This window comes from Cydia strobilella, chromosome 24 (genome assembly GCF_947568885.1).
Source record: "Cydia strobilella chromosome 24, ilCydStro3.1, whole genome shotgun sequence".
In the NCBI taxonomy this organism is placed as follows: Eukaryota; Metazoa; Arthropoda; class Insecta; order Lepidoptera; family Tortricidae; genus Cydia; species Cydia strobilella.
This window is the reverse complement of record NC_086064.1, coordinates 7,700,399-7,717,831: the sequence shown is the minus strand read 5'-3', so window position 1 is coordinate 7,717,831 and position 17,433 is coordinate 7,700,399. Positions and strand designations below refer to the sequence as shown.

The window sequence follows — 17,433 nt, the reverse complement described above, 5'->3', positions numbered from 1 at the left end:
GATGCGTCCGTCGCCGCACGGCGCCGTGCTCACGTACAGATGTAGCTGCCGGTCCGGTTGGTTACCTGTTCGGATGCCGGTCCGGCGTCGGGTCCGGCTGCTCGTGCGGGCTGAAGATGCGTCCGTCGCCGCACGGCGCCGTGCTCACGTACAGATGTAGCTGCCGGTCCGGTTAGTTACCTTTTCGGATGCCGGTCCGGCGTCGGGTCCGGCTGTTCGTGCGGGCTGAAGATGCGTCCGTCGCCGCACGGCGCCGTGCTCACGTACAGATGTAGCTGCCGGTCCGGTTGGTTACCTGTTCGGGTGCCGGTCCGGCGTCGGGTCCGGCTGTTCGTGCGGGCTGAAGATGCGTCCGTCGCCGCACGGCGCCGTGCTCACGTACAGATGTAGCTGCCGGTCCGGTTGGTTACCTGTTCGGGTGCCGGTCCGGCGTCGGGTCCGGCTGTTCGTGCGGGCTGAAGATGCGTCCGTCGCCGCACGGCGCCGTGCTCACGTACAGATGTAGCTGCCGGTCCGGTTAGTTACCTTTTCGGATGCCGGTCCGGCGTCGGGTCCGGCTGTTCGTGCGGGCTGAAGATGCGTCCGTCGCCGCACGGCGCCGTGCTCACGTACAGATGTAGCTGCCGGTCCGGTTGGTTACCTGTTCGGGTGCCGGTCCGGCGTCGGGTCCGGCTGTTCGTGCGGGCTGAAGATGCGTCCGTCGCCGCACGGCGCCGTGCTCACGTACAGATGTAGCTGCCGGTCCGGTTGGTTACCTGTTCGGGTGCCGGTCCGGCGTCGGGTCCGGCTGTTCGTGCGGGCTGAAGATGCGTCCGTCGCCGCACGGCGCCGTGCTCACGTACAGATGTAGCTGCCGGTCCGGTTAGTTACCTTTTCGGATGCCGGTCCGGCGTCGGGTCCGGCTGTTCGTGCGGGCTGAAGATGCGTCCGTCGCCGCACGGCGCCGTGCTCACGTACAGATGTAGCTGCCGGTCCGGTTGGTTACCTGTTCGGGTGCCGGTCCGGCGTCGGGTCCGGCTGCTCGTGCGGGCTGAAGATGCGTCCGTCGCCGCACGGCGCCGTGCTCACGTACAGATGTAGCTGCCGGTCCGGTTGGTTACCTGTTCGGGTGCCGGTCCGGCGTCGGGTCCGGCTGCTCGTGCGGGCTGAAGATGCGTCCGTCGCCGCACGGCGCCGTGCTCACGTACAGATGTAGCTGCCGGTCCGGTTGGTTACCTGTTCGGGTGCCGGTCCGGCGTCGGGTCCGGCTGCTCGTGCGGACTGAGGATGCGTCCGTCGCCGCACGGCGCCGTGCTCACGTACAGATGTAGCTGCCGGTCCGGTTGATTACCTGTTCGGATGCCGGTCCGGCGTCGGGTCCGGCTGCTCGTGCGGGCTGAAGATGCGTCCGTCGCCGCACGGCGCCGTGCTCACGTACAGATGTAGCTGCCGGTCCGGTTGGTTACCTGTTCGGATGCCGGTCCGGCGTCGGGTCCGGCTGCTCGTGCGGGCTGAAGATGCGTCCGTCGCCGCACGGCGCCGTGCTCACGTACAGATGTAGCTGCCGGTCCGGTTAGTTACCTTTTCGGATGCCGGTCCGGCGTCGGGTCCGGCTGTTCGTGCGGGCTGAAGATGCGTCCGTCGCCGCACGGCGCCGTGCTCACGTACAGATGTAGCTGCCGGTCCGGTTGGTTACCTGTTCGGGTGCCGGTCCGGCGTCGGGTCCGGCTGTTCGTGCGGGCTGAAGATGCGTCCGTCGCCGCACGGCGCCGTGCTCACGTACAGATGTAGCTGCCGGTCCGGTTGGTTACCTGTTCGGGTGCCGGTCCGGCGTCGGGTCCGGCTGTTCGTGCGGGCTGAAGATGCGTCCGTCGCCGCACGGCGCCGTGCTCACGTACAGATGTAGCTGCCGGTCCGGTTAGTTACCTTTTCGGATGCCGGTCCGGCGTCGGGTCCGGCTGTTCGTGCGGGCTGAAGATGCGTCCGTCGCCGCACGGCGCCGTGCTCACGTACAGATGTAGCTGCCGGTCCGGTTGGTTACCTGTTCGGGTGCCGGTCCGGCGTCGGGTCCGGCTGTTCGTGAGGGCTGAAGATGCGTCCGTCGCCGCACGGCGCCGTGCTCACGTACAGATGTAGCTGCCGGTCCGGTTGGTTACCTGTTCGGGTGCCGGTCCGGCGTCGGGTCCGGCTGTTCGTGCGGGCTGAAGATGCGTCCGTCGCCGCACGGCGCCGTGCTCACGTACAGATGTAGCTGCCGGTCCGGTTAGTTACCTTTTCGGATGCCGGTCCGGCGTCGGGTCCGGCTGTTCGTGCGGGCTGAAGATGCGTCCGTCGCCGCACGGCGCCGTGCTCACGTACAGATGTAGCTGCCGGTCCGGTTGGTTACCTGTTCGGGTGCCGGTCCGGCGTCGGGTCCGGCTGCTCGTGCGGGCTGAAGATGCGTCCGTCGCCGCACGGCGCCGTGCTCACGTACAGATGTAGCTGCCGGTCCGGTTGGTTACCTGTTCGGGTGCCGGTCCGGCGTCGGGTCCGGCTGCTCGTGCGGGCTGAAGATGCGTCCGTCGCCGCACGGCGCCGTGCTCACGTACAGATGTAGCTGCCGGTCCGGTTGGTTACCTGTTCGGGTGCCGGTCCGGCGTCGGGTCCGGCTGCTCGTGCGGGCTGAAGATGCGTCCGTCGCCGCACGGCGCCGTGCTCACGTACAGATGTAGCTGCCGGTCCGGTTTTAGCTGGTAGCCGCCGCCCGGGACCGGCTCGAGGTCCGAATCCGGTATTGGGATTGTTGGATCTGTGGAAGATATATTAATGATACTTGTATTCTAAAATTAAATTTTAACAAGCAAAACAGTTGAATAACTTTTCGATTCGGACTCTTTGTAAATCGGTTTTATGTGTGGAAAAAAATTCATGGGCCCTGGAGGGTAACTAGTACCAATAGTACCTTAAAACCTTAAGTTAGCTCATTTTACTTAAAGGAAACATTCTTTTATTTTTAAAAAGAAACAAAACTGCATTCAAAGATTTTTTAAATTCGCTTGTCGCGCCCGGGAATGGTACGGCCGACTTAAAACTCAAAAAATATTAAATATTCCATTTTATGGATATTTTGTACGATTGGCGAGTGAAAGACTGAATGTTTGATTGAAAATAGCGTGTTTTTTTTAAGTCGGGTCGATTGCCGGACGACTAATCGAATTAAAAAAAAAACTTTAAATGCAGTTATGTTTCTTTAAAAAAATAAAAGAATGTTTCCTTTAAGTAAAATGAGCTAACTTAAGGTTTTAAGGCACTTTCCCTCCAGAGCCCATTAATTATTTCCACCCTGCGTCCATGCCGCGTATTAAACGGAGGGATCGGATAACTTTCTTCTTCACTTTTTGTAGATTCTCGTGAATAAAGTATATTTTTTCTCGGTTGTTTGTATGGTGACAGAGAGAAAGAAGGGGGAAATAGTATTCAAATTGAAAACATGATTAAAGAGCGATATAAAAGTTATATTGAATTCGTGCACGATAGTTTTATGTATTTCGTATGTTTGTTATTGTAGTTTGTCTGTGACCTATTTACCTTTACTCTCCGCGTACATAAGGAGTTGCGCGTACAGATGTCGCTGTAAGCACCGTCGCGCTGCCACCTACAAATTTTTTTTTAAATAAACGTATATGGAAAAAAAGCGTAATGTTAATATTAATTTAGGGTATTTTGACTTTACTTTTCATTTACAATTTGGCCAATGAGGGCTACCGCGTTTAATTTCGCCGCTAGGGGCGCTAGTGTAGATGGAGGTCTTTCAAAATGTCAAATGCATAGAAGATTTAGGGGTTTCAAGCTTTTTTATCGGGAATCTTCACTCCTTATTCATAATTGTGGTTAATCTTTGTCCATCTTTGATTAAACATGGTACACAATAGATATAGCTCAATAAATGTTAGTGGTTTAAAAAGTGCCAACTAAAATATATGCAAAATTAAACAGGTTGAAAAAAAATGGCACATTTAGACGTTAAAATACCTTTGTGTATATTAGAACGTATTGATTTTATAAAAATAAGCATAGAAGAATTTTGAGATCTGTTTTTCTGGACCTACATCTACAGTGGCGCCAACTGATGAGCATAAAAGCGGTGGCCCTCATTACCAAATGACATGGGGATTTAAGACCGCCTTTTGTATTTTTTTTTATTTATTCATTTAATCACTATTCTTTTTAACTTGGCAAAACTATAAGAACTTGGGGCTTACCTCAGCATGGCAATCATTCATGGCTCGTCCTCGTACCGACATGTGTTCGCCGGACACACACTTTGTGCCTGTGGTAACTGCTATCACCTATTAAAAAAAAACATCATCTTGCTAGCGTAGTCTCGGCTTTTAGCCACGGCTCATGAGTCTGGGGTTAACTTGGCAACTAATCTTACCGCCCGGCCACGAGATCGCGCGGCGACGGCAGCGGCGATCGGCGGCCATAGGTTGGAGCGAGACACAGCGATCGGACCTTTCGTTCCCACCTATGGCCGCCGCTCGCCGCTGCCGCCGCCGCGCGATGTCGTGGCCGTTAGTGAAGATGATATGTAAAAATGTATGACGTTATTCATAAACGAGTTACTGGCCTGAATTAGCTATGAATCGTTTGTCTTTATCTGTCATTATGACTTATGTATTTGTAAGAAAGGGATAAAACATAATTTAACTAAATCAGGTCTGTAAAGTTTTATGAATAAGGGGGGTAATATATATAGTTCGTCAAGGGACTACTATCTTTGTCTTACACTAGTACTAGCAACCAAAAGAAAAGGATGAGTATAGTTTTTTTTTTACTTACTTATTTTTCCTATTTACTGATAAGATTTGCTTGACCAACTATAAATAAACTATACTTACCCCGTTTTTCCTTTCAGATTACAAATTATACAGGGTGGCTAAAAAATAAGTGCATTCCTGTTTCCAGGGAGGTTTTGGGATTATACTGAGCAACTTTTACTATGGGACCAACCACGGAATTGCGAAAAAATGAATTAAATAATTTCGGGGAAACAGAATCTTGGGAAAACAGAATCTTGTAATAACAGAAATTACCTTGGAGTCGTTGGGTCTGTTGTCGATAGTCATGACGATGCCAGCTAAGACTTTTCTCTTGGAGTGCACCAGGTCGCCCTTCATGATTTCGTGGAATTTCTCATTCACCAACCTAACGACAGAAGACAATGTAATAAGGTATAGTATATGTATAACTATAAGCCTATTATAACACACAAGACTACATGAATGATGAAACACCGTGGGATTAAAAATAATAATTTATTAATTAATTAATTAATTATCCCAGGCCCGTCCCTGCGCCTGGGTGGTATGCGTAACGCACACACCCTATATAAAAAAAGGCAGCCTGGTTCGGCGGCCGCAGTAGGGGCTTAAGGGGCTTTGCCCTCATCTAAGACCGTGGGGCTTCTGGTCGAAGGGGCAAACTGCCGAATCCGACACAAGACCAGCCGATTCAACGGAGCCACGCCGTTTTGTCGCCTAAATAGCGTTCAGTTTCTAAGTTTATAAAATGCATATATATGTGAGTCTGTAAGATATTTGTTATATGGGCCTTGTTGCCTGATTTAAATTTTTAAATAAATAAATAAACAAATTACCTTCATCTAAGACCGTGGGGCTTTGCCTTCATCTAAGACCGTGCGTCTTTGCCCTCACCTAAGACCGTGGGGACTTTGCCCTCAACTAAAAACAGTTAGATGTGTGTTTGACGGAGTCCCTTTGTTTGACATAATTATTGAAAGTAATAATGTAATGATTGTCATATTATCATTAGTCATAATTCTGAAACCCTTAACTTTTCAGGATTTTCCTCAGGTTATCCTATAGATAGGTTAGGTTAGGTTTGTTTTATGGCAATCCTGAAAAATTACGCGTTTCTGAGAAAAGCCAAATTATGACTAACGAAAATGTGGACAAACAATACTCATACTCATACTCATACTCATTTATTCATAATAATATTTCATATTACACGTCATAATTGGATTTACATAATATATTCAATTCATTCAAATAATCATTAATTAAATTAAAGTAAAATAATACAATATAAAAATAATCAACACATTTCAAATTCCCAATAATTAATAAAAATACAAAATATAAAATTAAATTAAGATTAAATCATTATTATTATATTCTGACATGTCATAAAAGGCTTTTGTGGTCAACCATTTTTTTAACTGATTATAGAATGTCAGGTCATTTTCAATATTTAATGCTATCAGGTAGTTTATTGTAGATACCCGGCCCTGCATTAGTTATCGTTTTGGAGGATTTCGCAAGTCGGCAACATGTCGAGTCCAACTTATTTTTGTGTTTTTGTGTGATACGTGAACTTTTGAATATCTTATGACTAATACATTATGACTTAACCCTTGAATGCATAGTGATGTATGTATGTACACAACAAAAAACATATAATTTTATGCATAATTAGGTAAAATCTATTTGGTCCTGTATAATTATTATGATCGTAAATTAATACACTTTCCGTCGTTTTATTGAAATTTGCGCAGTATTTAAGTTTAAAAAAATTACATTTCTTTTAACACGAAATGGCGGAAATTTGGGAAAATTTAATGATTTTTAGTATGTAATTTAGGCGGTTTTTTGGGATTTGTAATTATTTATATTTAAAATCTTTATTATAGGTATATTACAAATAGTATAAATTTCTAATGGTAGTAAGATTTTTTATATCTTTTACCAATAATTGTATAAATTTACATAAATTATTATTTACCCTATGTAAATTCTAATACTGGTTAAGCAGTGAAAATCGATGTTTTAAACTATATTTTTATTTTTCCTAGAATCAGTAAACAATTATGTAAGACATATTAATTTCAGGCAAAAAGAAAAAATCATGCATTTAAGGGTTAAAACTATATGGGAAACAATAGAGAGCCGTGATCCACTCACTTTCCAATGGTATCCGCTCTCGGTTGCGGCAGGCAGCCCGGCTCGGCGGCGCCGGCGCCGGCGCCCGCGGGGGCCTTGTCCTCGTCCAGGACCGCCAGCGCAGCCCTAGCGGCGGCGAGCTTCGCTAATTTCTTACTTGTACCTACCAAATATATTACATTCATTTATTTCTCATTGAAAATGTACATTACATTTTACGTGTCAAAATAAAATACATTCACAAAAAGATCGACACAACACAATATCAATAATAATAATTAAGGATCAAATTTAATAAAATATAATAATCTAAAAAATAAAATAATGTCCGTTAATAAATAATTAAAAGAAAATAAAACGGTAAAAAGTCATAATGTATAAAACTACTTTCTATAAATAGAAAGGTAAAAAGTAAAAATCTGTGAAAATAATTATGAATATAAAAAATAAAAATAACTTTTATAGTCTATGATTGTTCATTATTTTTTGTATGTGGGTATTTTTGCACTTTGTAATTTTTCCTCAGTCACCCGTTGACCACGAACGCTGTAAAGGGTTCGAAACGTCGGGATGTATTATAAATTCAATATACGCGATATAGTCCGTTTTCATAGTTTCATTTCATGAATAACTATCGCGGTAACCGAAGACAATATTAATTTACTTTGACTTTTTCTTACCATATCCTTCAAAAGTCTGATCCTTGATCTGGCAGACGACTTTGAAACGCATGCTGTGGCTGAGTTGAAGAGGAGCTGTGGACAAAAAAAATGTAGAGTCAGACCAAGATAAGTCTGCAACGATTTTGATAGCACACGCAGTGCAAGTATTATTTTAAACGTCAAACATCTATGAAATTATGACGTATAAATGTGACGTTCTCAACCAAAAGGTATCACATTGTCGGTTGTCGATAAGGTTGATTTCTAAATGAAGCTATATGGTAACAGCGCCTTACTGACAAGCGACAATAAGTACCCTTTTGTTTGAAAATGGCACAATAATTGACGACCGGTCTGGCCTAGTGGGTAGTGAGTAGTACACATTTTAAAATATCACGAATTTAATTTTATTAGACGTTAATGCAATTGAGAGTAATTCTAATTAATTTTTTGAAACTTTAATGGCCATTGAAGTTTATCCGAATTAAAGTTATTGGCCAACAACTTCAATGGCCATTAACGTCTCAAAAATTTAATCCGAATTAACTTTAATGCAATTGGTGCGTAATGCAATTGGTTAATGGCGGAACTAATGGTTAATGCAATTGATCAATGGTTAATTAAAATTAACAATTACGGCCAACCCTGCCTGTGAAGTCGATGGTCCTGGGTTCAAATCCCGGTAAGGGCATTTATTTGTGTGATGAGCACAGATATTTGTTACTGAGTCATGGGTATTTTCTATGTATTTAAGTTTCAAGTACATATTTATATATTATATATATCGTTGTCTGAGTACCCATAACACAAGCCTCCTTGGGCTTACCGTGGGACTTCTTCAAAGTGTTATATTTCACATAAATACATCTTGTGGCTGAAGAAGGAGTCTGTTTTTATCATAAGTATCAAAACGCAATCGGCCTTTAAGTAAAAAGTTGAAAATGGCGGCCATTATTTTTAGAGCTTATGTTTTGTGTGATTTTGAATGTTGAGTGTAATTATCACCTATTTGGGGTATTAAGGGATTATAGGCTGTTTTTTTATACGTAGCCATACTCTGGATCAGGAATATTGCGAATATTATATTGCAATTAGTTGTACCTACGTTATAGAAAGATACCTTTCTAAATTCTAATTCCTACTTATTCTATTAGTTATAAAACTTCAGGTCCAGGTGCTTATTTTGTGGATTTTGGCTGATGTCTGACTTGTAACTATTGGATATGTTTCATGGTTTTGTATCAGAATTAGATTAAGTGAAATTAAAATAATTTTAAGAAGTAAATTAAACTATATTACTTAAATATCATATCAGCGAGCATTTTTGTTTATGTAATGTACATTCTCGTGTTTTGTTATTTTTGTTATTTTTAATCGTCACATAATGTAACTCAATGCATAGAGTAACTTATATTAGAGCGGTACTGTCATAGTAAATTTTGTAACCCCATTAAATTCACTGCCATCTGTCGACACACTTTAAAACTAAAAATAAATATTTATAAAAATACGATAAAATGTATTTAAATATGGATAAATGATTTTTTTATTTGCATTAATTATTTTTATATGATTTTGACCCATGTTCTTTCACTGGTATGCGTTAAAATTATAAATAACAAACGAAACAGTCAACGCCCTTTATACGAGTGTAGGCCAAAACTAGTGGCGCCATCTGATCGAGAATCAAATTTTCGTGATTTTCGAGGCACGTTTTTTCCGTTGTATCCATCTATTACGGAGTTGTAATCTATCTTTGCTCAATGGATGACTGTTATTGGCCTTGTTTTATGTAAACATAATTATGTCTTAGTTATATCTATGGCTGTTGTTATCCTTAATACCAATAAAATAAATAAAATAAAAAAATTCGCATTCGCATCCAACCGCGGAACTTCCGCATCATTTTCAACATCCGCATCCGCATAAAATCGATACGGAGCTTAAGTGCTAGGTAATTTCGTCATTAGCCAATAGAAATTTCGTTTCGTTTTTGTGATTCGTCGATCGAGCACTTTAGCCTATGACGGACAGCGACAAGAAGTGAACAGTTTGATTTATTTGGACTTTAGTATAGTAATGCGATTGTGGGACACCTATATTCTTGTTCAAATACTAAAAGTTTCGTTTTTTTTAAATAAATATTACTAAAGTGTAATATTTGACGTTTTTTTATGTGCCTAATCTCGACATCCGCATCCGCGGATGTGAGCCTTTAAAAATCCGCATCCGCATCCGCGGATGTCAACAAAATTGGTATCCGCAACATCCCTGCTCTGAATGGCGAAAAATTTACATATACTCGTACATTTTGTAAATCTGTTTGTGAAATAAACTATTCAATTCTATTCTATAGTAGAAATTTTCTCATTACAATAATTACCGTTGGGTTGATCGAGTGAGGACCCATCTCCGTAGGTGCAGTGGAAGGTCAGACCGGGACATGTCTCGTAGAGGGAGTTGATGGGGCTCTTGTGGGCCGCGGAGACTGCGGAGGCGCCGAAGAGGGCGGTGGCCGCCGTGGGGGGCGGAGGGGGGGCTGGAAGAATGATCATTATTAGCTCAAGATACGAGGAATCGAATGTATAGTTATAATCATATCAATTGAGCTAATGCACTTACCTGTTTGCTCAAAGAGTCTCAAGAATACAATGCCATTGAGTGGTAAACCACAAATTAGGATAACTACCTCGTAGTAAAAGCAGATTATAACCTCCTTGAAATGTTAATATAGATTAACGACTCTATTTTTTAACAATAGACTACAAAATACACTAACTAAATAATGGCTAACATATTTTTTTTTGCATTTTACTACCGTCGACACTCAAAGTGGCTAAGGTGGATATGATTTCACAAAAGATTGAATATGATATTATCTTTTTAGACCATTTTAACCCCATTCAACAAGGAATAATGTTAAAAATTCAATATACATGCAAAGCAGATATTGTAATAATACAATGCCATTGTTAGTACAGGTTAGTGAATGAGCTCAGTTGAAATGATTTAAACTATACCTGGTGGGGTGGAATACAATGTCATTGTTAGTACAGGTAAGTGAATGAGCTCAGGTGAAATGATGTAAACTATACCTGGCGGGGTGGCCGGCTTCACCTCAACTTCAACCTGCTTCGCTTGCGCCTCCAGGCACTGGAAATCTGACGCTGAAACAAACAGTAACTTTATATAAATAATGGGACACACTGATTAGTTTTAAATTAAAAACCCGTTTTAGATATTAGGCGGGTCCCCGCATAACGAGCCGTCTTGCACGGCGCTTGCTGTGGCCTCTAGCCTCGTCATGTCCACTTGACTTAAATTGGCAAATGCAAGCCAATGCTTGTCCACAAGTGTAGTGTATGACATACGTGGGTGTCGTGGCTCGTCGCTAGTGAAGTCCCCCGGCTCCGCCTCGGGCAGCACCCGGCCGGCGCGGGCGAGCAGCGCCGCGAGGCAGGCGCGGGCGGCCGAGGCACGCGCCTCGCGCTTGCTGTGACCCCAGCCTTCGAATGTCATGTCCGCCACCTTGTAAAACATTTTATTTAGATGGTGACTGAAAATCTTAAAAGAGTTGGTAGCCTAGCGGTACCTAAGGGCGTGCACAATGCACACTACGATCCGGAGATCGCGAAGGGAGTTGTTGCACTGGCAGGGTCGCCATGTGATGTAGGACGTAATGACAAACACATCTCTGGAGTGTAGGTTTATTCATATTTATGATGCCTATGCTAGGGTATATATATATATATATATATATATATATATAGGTAACATACTAAATAATCAGCAATATGCATATCAACGTGGGAGGTCGACGCTTGACGCTGCGCGGGATGTGGTAACCAGAGTAACCGGCCACCTCGACGGCGGGCGACGGGTCGCAGCTATATTCTGCGATTTGTCGCGCGCCTTCGAGCTCGTCAGTCATCCTCTTATTCTAGCGCCAAGCTTGAACACTATGGTGTCACCGACAGCTTCTTACATGTAATCGCCTCCTTCTTAAAAGGGCGTAAACAGCTGACGTCTGTCCGCGGTGCAAAGTTCGACCTTCTCGAGTTGGGAGATATTGCGGTGCCTCAGGATTCCGTGATCGGAAATAATCTGTTCTCGATACTAATGAACGATTTCACAACCGCCACGGACGATGCCGAGATGTTCGCCGACGACGGTTGTGTGATCGTTGCGGCTGACAGCCAAGACCTACTTGGAACAAAACTAACCAAGGTAATGAACCAAGTGGCATCTTGGTTTTCAGTCAACGGTATGATACTTAATGTAGAGAAAACGAATATAGTTCATTTCTGTTTGCGTGGTAAAAAGGACCAACCGCTGCTTATCACGTGCAACGGCCAGCTCGTCCCACAGGTCGATCAAGTAAAATACCTCGGTCTTGTTATAGATAGCAAACTATCATGGAGTCCACACATAGACTGGTTATGTGACCGCCTGTCGTCTGCCTGCTTCGCACTAGGTAGACTGCGACCTAGTCTCGACCCGGCCGATGTCAGGAAGGCCTATTTTGGCTACGCCCATTCCTTACTTACATATGGTGTTGACCTGTGGGGGGATGCCGCTGACCGAATGAGACCATTCCTTATGCAGAAACGCGCGATCCGTTGTATATCAAGGGTCCCATGGGACCATCCGGCTCAAGAGCTATTTAAAGCCACTAAAATACTCACATTACCGTGTGTATACATTCTCGAGGTGGCAAAGTACGTGCGACGTAATCTTGCGCACTTTCCTACACGCGGTGACACGCGAGGGGCGAATAGCAGGAGGTGCGACGAACGGCGACCTCCTCGAGCACGGCTTGCCAAATCGAGAAAATGTCTGCACACGATGGGACCCAAGATATACAATGCATTGCCACACGAGATAAGAAATGCTACAATACTGCTCGTTTAAAAATAAACTAGTGCGTGAGGCCTACTACTCGTTGGACGTTTTTTTCGAGTGCCAGTTTATCAATAAATGATCGTATCGTATCGTATGTTTTCTGAAATAAACGATTATTATTTTTTTATTTATTTATTTATAGGGTACATGAGAGAGTGTGCGTGTCATATATGGTGCACACTACACCGTCCTCGAACCACAAACCGACGAAAAGTTTGCTGTCAGTCACACGGACGCCGCGCGTTGCCGACCCTTTAAAAATCATCACGAACATAATACTTACTAGATTAGAAATCAACACAGCTTTTCTAAAAAAGCAGTTTAAAATATCTGCCACCAACTATTAGGGTTGTCACACCGCCATAGCTGCGTCACTCACCGTAACAGCTAGTGTGAAGCTCGGGCAGTGCGGGCCTGGCCTGCCGTAGCAAGCTGTGACCTTGACCTCCACGTTCGGGGCTGCCACTGCCTCAACTGTGTCACTCACCGTAACAGCTAGTGTGAAGCTTGGACAATGCGCGGGCCCGCCCTGCCTTAGCGCGCTGTATGTGACCTTGACCCCTAGCTCGTTCAGTAAAGCTTGGACAATGCGCGGACCCGCCTTGTCGTAGCACGCTGTACGTGACCTTGACCCCTAGTTCGTTTAGGGCTGACACTGGCGACTTGCCGCCGGTTTCAGCGCCATAGCTGCGTCACTTACCGTAACAACCACAGTAAAGCTTGGACAATGCGCGGGCCCGCCTTGTCGTAGCACGCTGTACGTGACCTTGACCCCTAGTTCGTTTAGGGCTGACACAGGCGACCGGCCGCCGGTTTCCACCGCGTTGGCTGCTTGGGCGAGTGCCTAAAAATATTAATCTTTAACAGGAAGAACCGGTTACCGCGATAGTTACTCATGAAATAAAACTATGAAATAAATATAAATAATTCATAATTTTATTTCAGAAAGAACCAACTTTAAAAAACCTTTCGAAATGACATTATGTCCGGCCATAGAATTCACAAGAAGTTAAAAACCCACAGATTATACATCTGCCTTCCTTTTTTCTTTTTTTTATTATTATTATAAGAGTTACGAGCATTTAAAAATTTGTGTGATTAATATACATCCAATTATGTAAAAATATTTTCCCTAATGTCAATATCCAGAAAGGAAAATGGGGACTATGTTTGTATGGAGAAAAGGCCGACCCCTTTCCTCTAGTCTTAAGTGTAATACAACACAGTTACATGTTTGGACATACCTGCAGGTTCCATTTGAAGCCAGCCCCGAGGCGAATGGTGGGCGTGCGTTTAGCGGGAGGGGCGCCATCTGTATACAACGTATGTTATTCGCTCGCTGTACAGTACAGACAAGGTTAAAATAACGCTTTTTAAAGCCTATAGTCAGACTTTCTACACGAGCTGTGGGTTAGGTACACCCAGCGTTCCGCAAACGCTCTCCGAGTGTATAATAATGCTTTCAGAATGCTGATGGGGCTGTCAAGGTTCTGCAGCGCCTAGACGATGTTTGCAGAGGCGCGCACAGACGGTTTCCATGCTATCTTGCGTAAGCGCTCAGCCTCCTTTATGCAAAGAGCAAGAAGCAGTCCCAACAGCTTTCTGAAAGTATTATCCGAGAGATACGACTGTCGAATATGGAGGCACCTGGTGGTTTTAACTGGGCTTTCTTTTTAGTTGTAGGTTAACTTATTAAATACTAACACTAGTTATTAGGTACTTAGCTTAAGACAAACTAACAAAATCTATGGATTGTTATGATCTGCAATAAATGATTATTTAATTTAATTTTTAATTTAGTTTTAATTAAAAAAGTGTTTGTGGAGACCGGTCTGTTTAACTTTACACGGGCTTCATGTTACCTATGTAACTTTACTTTTGAGAGGTATTAATGTGAGACACTTCATTCGGTTCTTGTCTGTCTGATTTAATTTCTTGTCTTATAATTACTTATATAACAATTCAAGTCTTGGAGACCCTTTACACCTCTAAGGATAATTTGATGATCGTTTTTAATTTATTTTATATATTTTATCTCTGACACCTAGAGACTTTTACATCTCTAAACAATTTTAGTAATTGTCTATTGTTTGAATATTTTTTATTAGTTATTTTTTTTGTGTAATTCGACATTTAGACTGGATACATCTCTAACAAAGTATCTAATATTTCATTGATTCCATATTTGTAATTTAATTTGTAAATTTTGGTAAATTGTATTGCTTGTAAAAATTGACATGTAAAAGTGCCCCTGTGGCCTATTTGCTGAATAAATGTTTGATGTTTGATTGATGTGTGATGTTTGAGAGTTGTTGTAGAAAAGATATACAGTCTAAACCTAAAATTCACTGTTTTATGGACGGTAGTAAAAATATTTCGTTCAATAGTGTATTGAATACTGCTACGGTCTTCAAAATAGTGTTTTTTTTTGTATTAGAAAAAGACTAATAGATACACGATTTTGACGCGTCTCTTTATTAAAAAAAACACTTGAAAAATAAGTCACAACAAATATGTAACAATTCAGTTACTATTTTTTTTAAAGCGTCATTCAATAAAAAAACACGTCATTACAAGATCGTGCAGTCTTTTCTAATGGTAATAAACCGAGGCTTTACGCTCATATTTTAAAACGACTAGCTAGATTGCTCTAAAACTTTGTACTTACAATAGGAATAATAGGATAAGGTATATCTAGTCATAATTAGTTTATGTAGATATAACATAGTTAAAAAATACATTTGCTTTTCATACAAAACTTGTTTTTGCTCCATTTCGTTTGTTTTATAAACTGGAGTTATATAAACTAATTACAGGCCTAGATATACCTCATGTCATTGTATGCGCAAAGTTTCATTACAATCCAACACGTGGTTTCAAAATGAGAACGTAATTCCGTTTGTATGGGAAGGTGAAATTCGGCCGAGCTTGCTGCGGACTCTTAACTGGACTTAAGGGACTTACCTTCCACTCTGTCCAGAGGATACAAGATCTCCAAATCCTCAATTTCCATCATTCAAATGTGTCTAGTCTATGCGTTATTAACAATCTCAATCTACACGCAGTTATTTAGGTAGTGTATTTGTATGTATCAGTTGTATATCAGTAGGTAAATAGCTTACACAAATATAGAAAAATCACTAAGTTACTCAATAAAAAATCCTGGTTATAATTAAATTAATAAAGCTTAAAGAAAAACCCCGTCACGACTTATGAATATCTTGGAGTTGTCTTCTTTTCCACACAACCACCACGGACCGACAAGATTTTAGATTTTAAATCACACTCAAATCGGTTCATTCGTTTGAGAGCTACGATGGCTACAAACACACAGATACACCCTTTATACGTGGCGATTAAAAATAATGATCATGACACACCATGACGTATTTTTGACAAAACACAAAAAGACCACACAATCATAGAATAGAATAGAATTGTTTTATTGCATATCACATTACAAACATCAAACAATTGAGATTGTTAATAACACAATTATATGCCGAAATCAACTTTTATATATTAAATACATTTTACAATCACATCAAGTATTATTTAGAATAAAAGTAAGTACATCAACTGACACAGAAGGATATTTCAATGAGAGTGTAGGGTGGGTGATGAAAAAATACACTACCCTCTTTATACGATATGTTTTTAATGTGATAATGGGACTATGGTATTAAGGATATAATGCCAAATATTTTATTTTTTTAATAGAATGGAATAGCAACGAATAAACTCCTTTTTTTGCAAAAAAAATATAGGCATAAGGGATACTAATAATATCTACCTACCCTTACCATCATAACATTTTACCCTACATGAATCTATAACCTATCTGTATCTTTATAGTAAGTATTTATATTATTTGTATTTTTATATTTATCCCAAATAGTTCTAAGCTACCCTCCGGCCCGGGGTGCCACAGAAAACCAGCGCTGTGGTATTTATTTATACCAGAGCATATGCTGAGTGGCGTCCTTTTGTAGCCACTATAGCGGCGCCAAAATTTGTTGTTATTCATTAACCCTTACCTTACTCCTTTTTCTATAACTACCATTGTACCTAGCTTTAACTGTTTAGTGAGTAAGTTCTTTTTTGTAACTGAGGTGGCGCTGTTTGTAGAAGGTCTTTACAAGAAATGTCTTTTCTTTCTTTCTTTTCTTTCATTAAAGGAGAAAAAAATTACTCTTCGCAGCGCTTTGTACGTGTTTTTACTAAGATAACCTTTTTGCAATAATTTAAAAATGGCTGGACTGATCATGTTCGCTATAGTTTTCATTGAGAGTACTTGTTTAGCTTTTGTTTTTATTTTTTTGTTTTCATATTTGTTTGAGCCATGGTTCAAAAATTAGAGGAAGGGGGGACACTGATATTTATTCTTTCGGAGAAATTATTTCCGAAAATATTCACTATCAAAATTACCCCATTTTTTGTTTCAGAATTATCTCGCTTTCAAAGTTAGATACCCCAAAACTACTAACAATAAAGTAAAATAACATTTGCAGTCTGTGCTATCAATATCGCTGCAGAGTTAGCTTGGTCTTACTCTAACAATGTCCATTCTCGGCTCTAACTAATGGGGTTGGCCGGTCGAAGTCAAGGGCCTGACACTCTTTGATAGAGAAAGATAGTAATATTGCGATTCCTATAAGAGGAAAGAGAAAATAGTGCCATGCTTTGTCCTTATCACCGACCCGACCGGGTTTTTTTCATGGTCGGGGTTTTTTTTTCATACCACGTCGGTGGCAATCAAGCATACGGCCCGCCTGATGGTAAGCAGTTACCGTAGCCTATGGACGCCTGCAACACCGGAGATATTACACGCGCGTTGCCGACCCTTTAAAAACCTGTACACTCCTTTTTTGAAGAACCCCATACTGTAGCCCCTCGGGAACACCTCGGCAGGTAGCAGCATAGGTAGGAGGCGATGGCGAAATACC

General features: G+C 42.3%; 1 protein-coding gene across 1 annotated transcript in view; it reads right to left on the bottom strand.

Annotated features, from left to right (window-relative positions):
• Positions 1-17,433, bottom strand: part of LOC134752028 (double-stranded RNA-specific editase Adar) — a 55,224-nt gene that overhangs the window by 32,964 nt on the left and 4,827 nt on the right. Inside the window, exons 3-13 of the mRNA XM_063687588.1 lie at positions 13,732-13,799; positions 13,188-13,331; positions 10,957-11,113; positions 10,681-10,752; positions 9,969-10,124; positions 7,604-7,678; positions 6,945-7,086; positions 5,055-5,166; positions 4,221-4,307; positions 3,547-3,613; positions 2,596-2,767 (exon numbers count right to left, since the gene is read on the bottom strand). Of these exons, the coding sequence (XP_063543658.1) occupies positions 2,596-2,767; positions 3,547-3,613; positions 4,221-4,307; positions 5,055-5,166; positions 6,945-7,086; positions 7,604-7,678; positions 9,969-10,124; positions 10,681-10,752; positions 10,957-11,113; positions 13,188-13,331; positions 13,732-13,799 (1,252 nt within the window). The remainder of the gene's footprint in view (positions 1-2,595; positions 2,768-3,546; positions 3,614-4,220; positions 4,308-5,054; positions 5,167-6,944; positions 7,087-7,603; positions 7,679-9,968; positions 10,125-10,680; positions 10,753-10,956; positions 11,114-13,187; positions 13,332-13,731; positions 13,800-17,433) is intronic.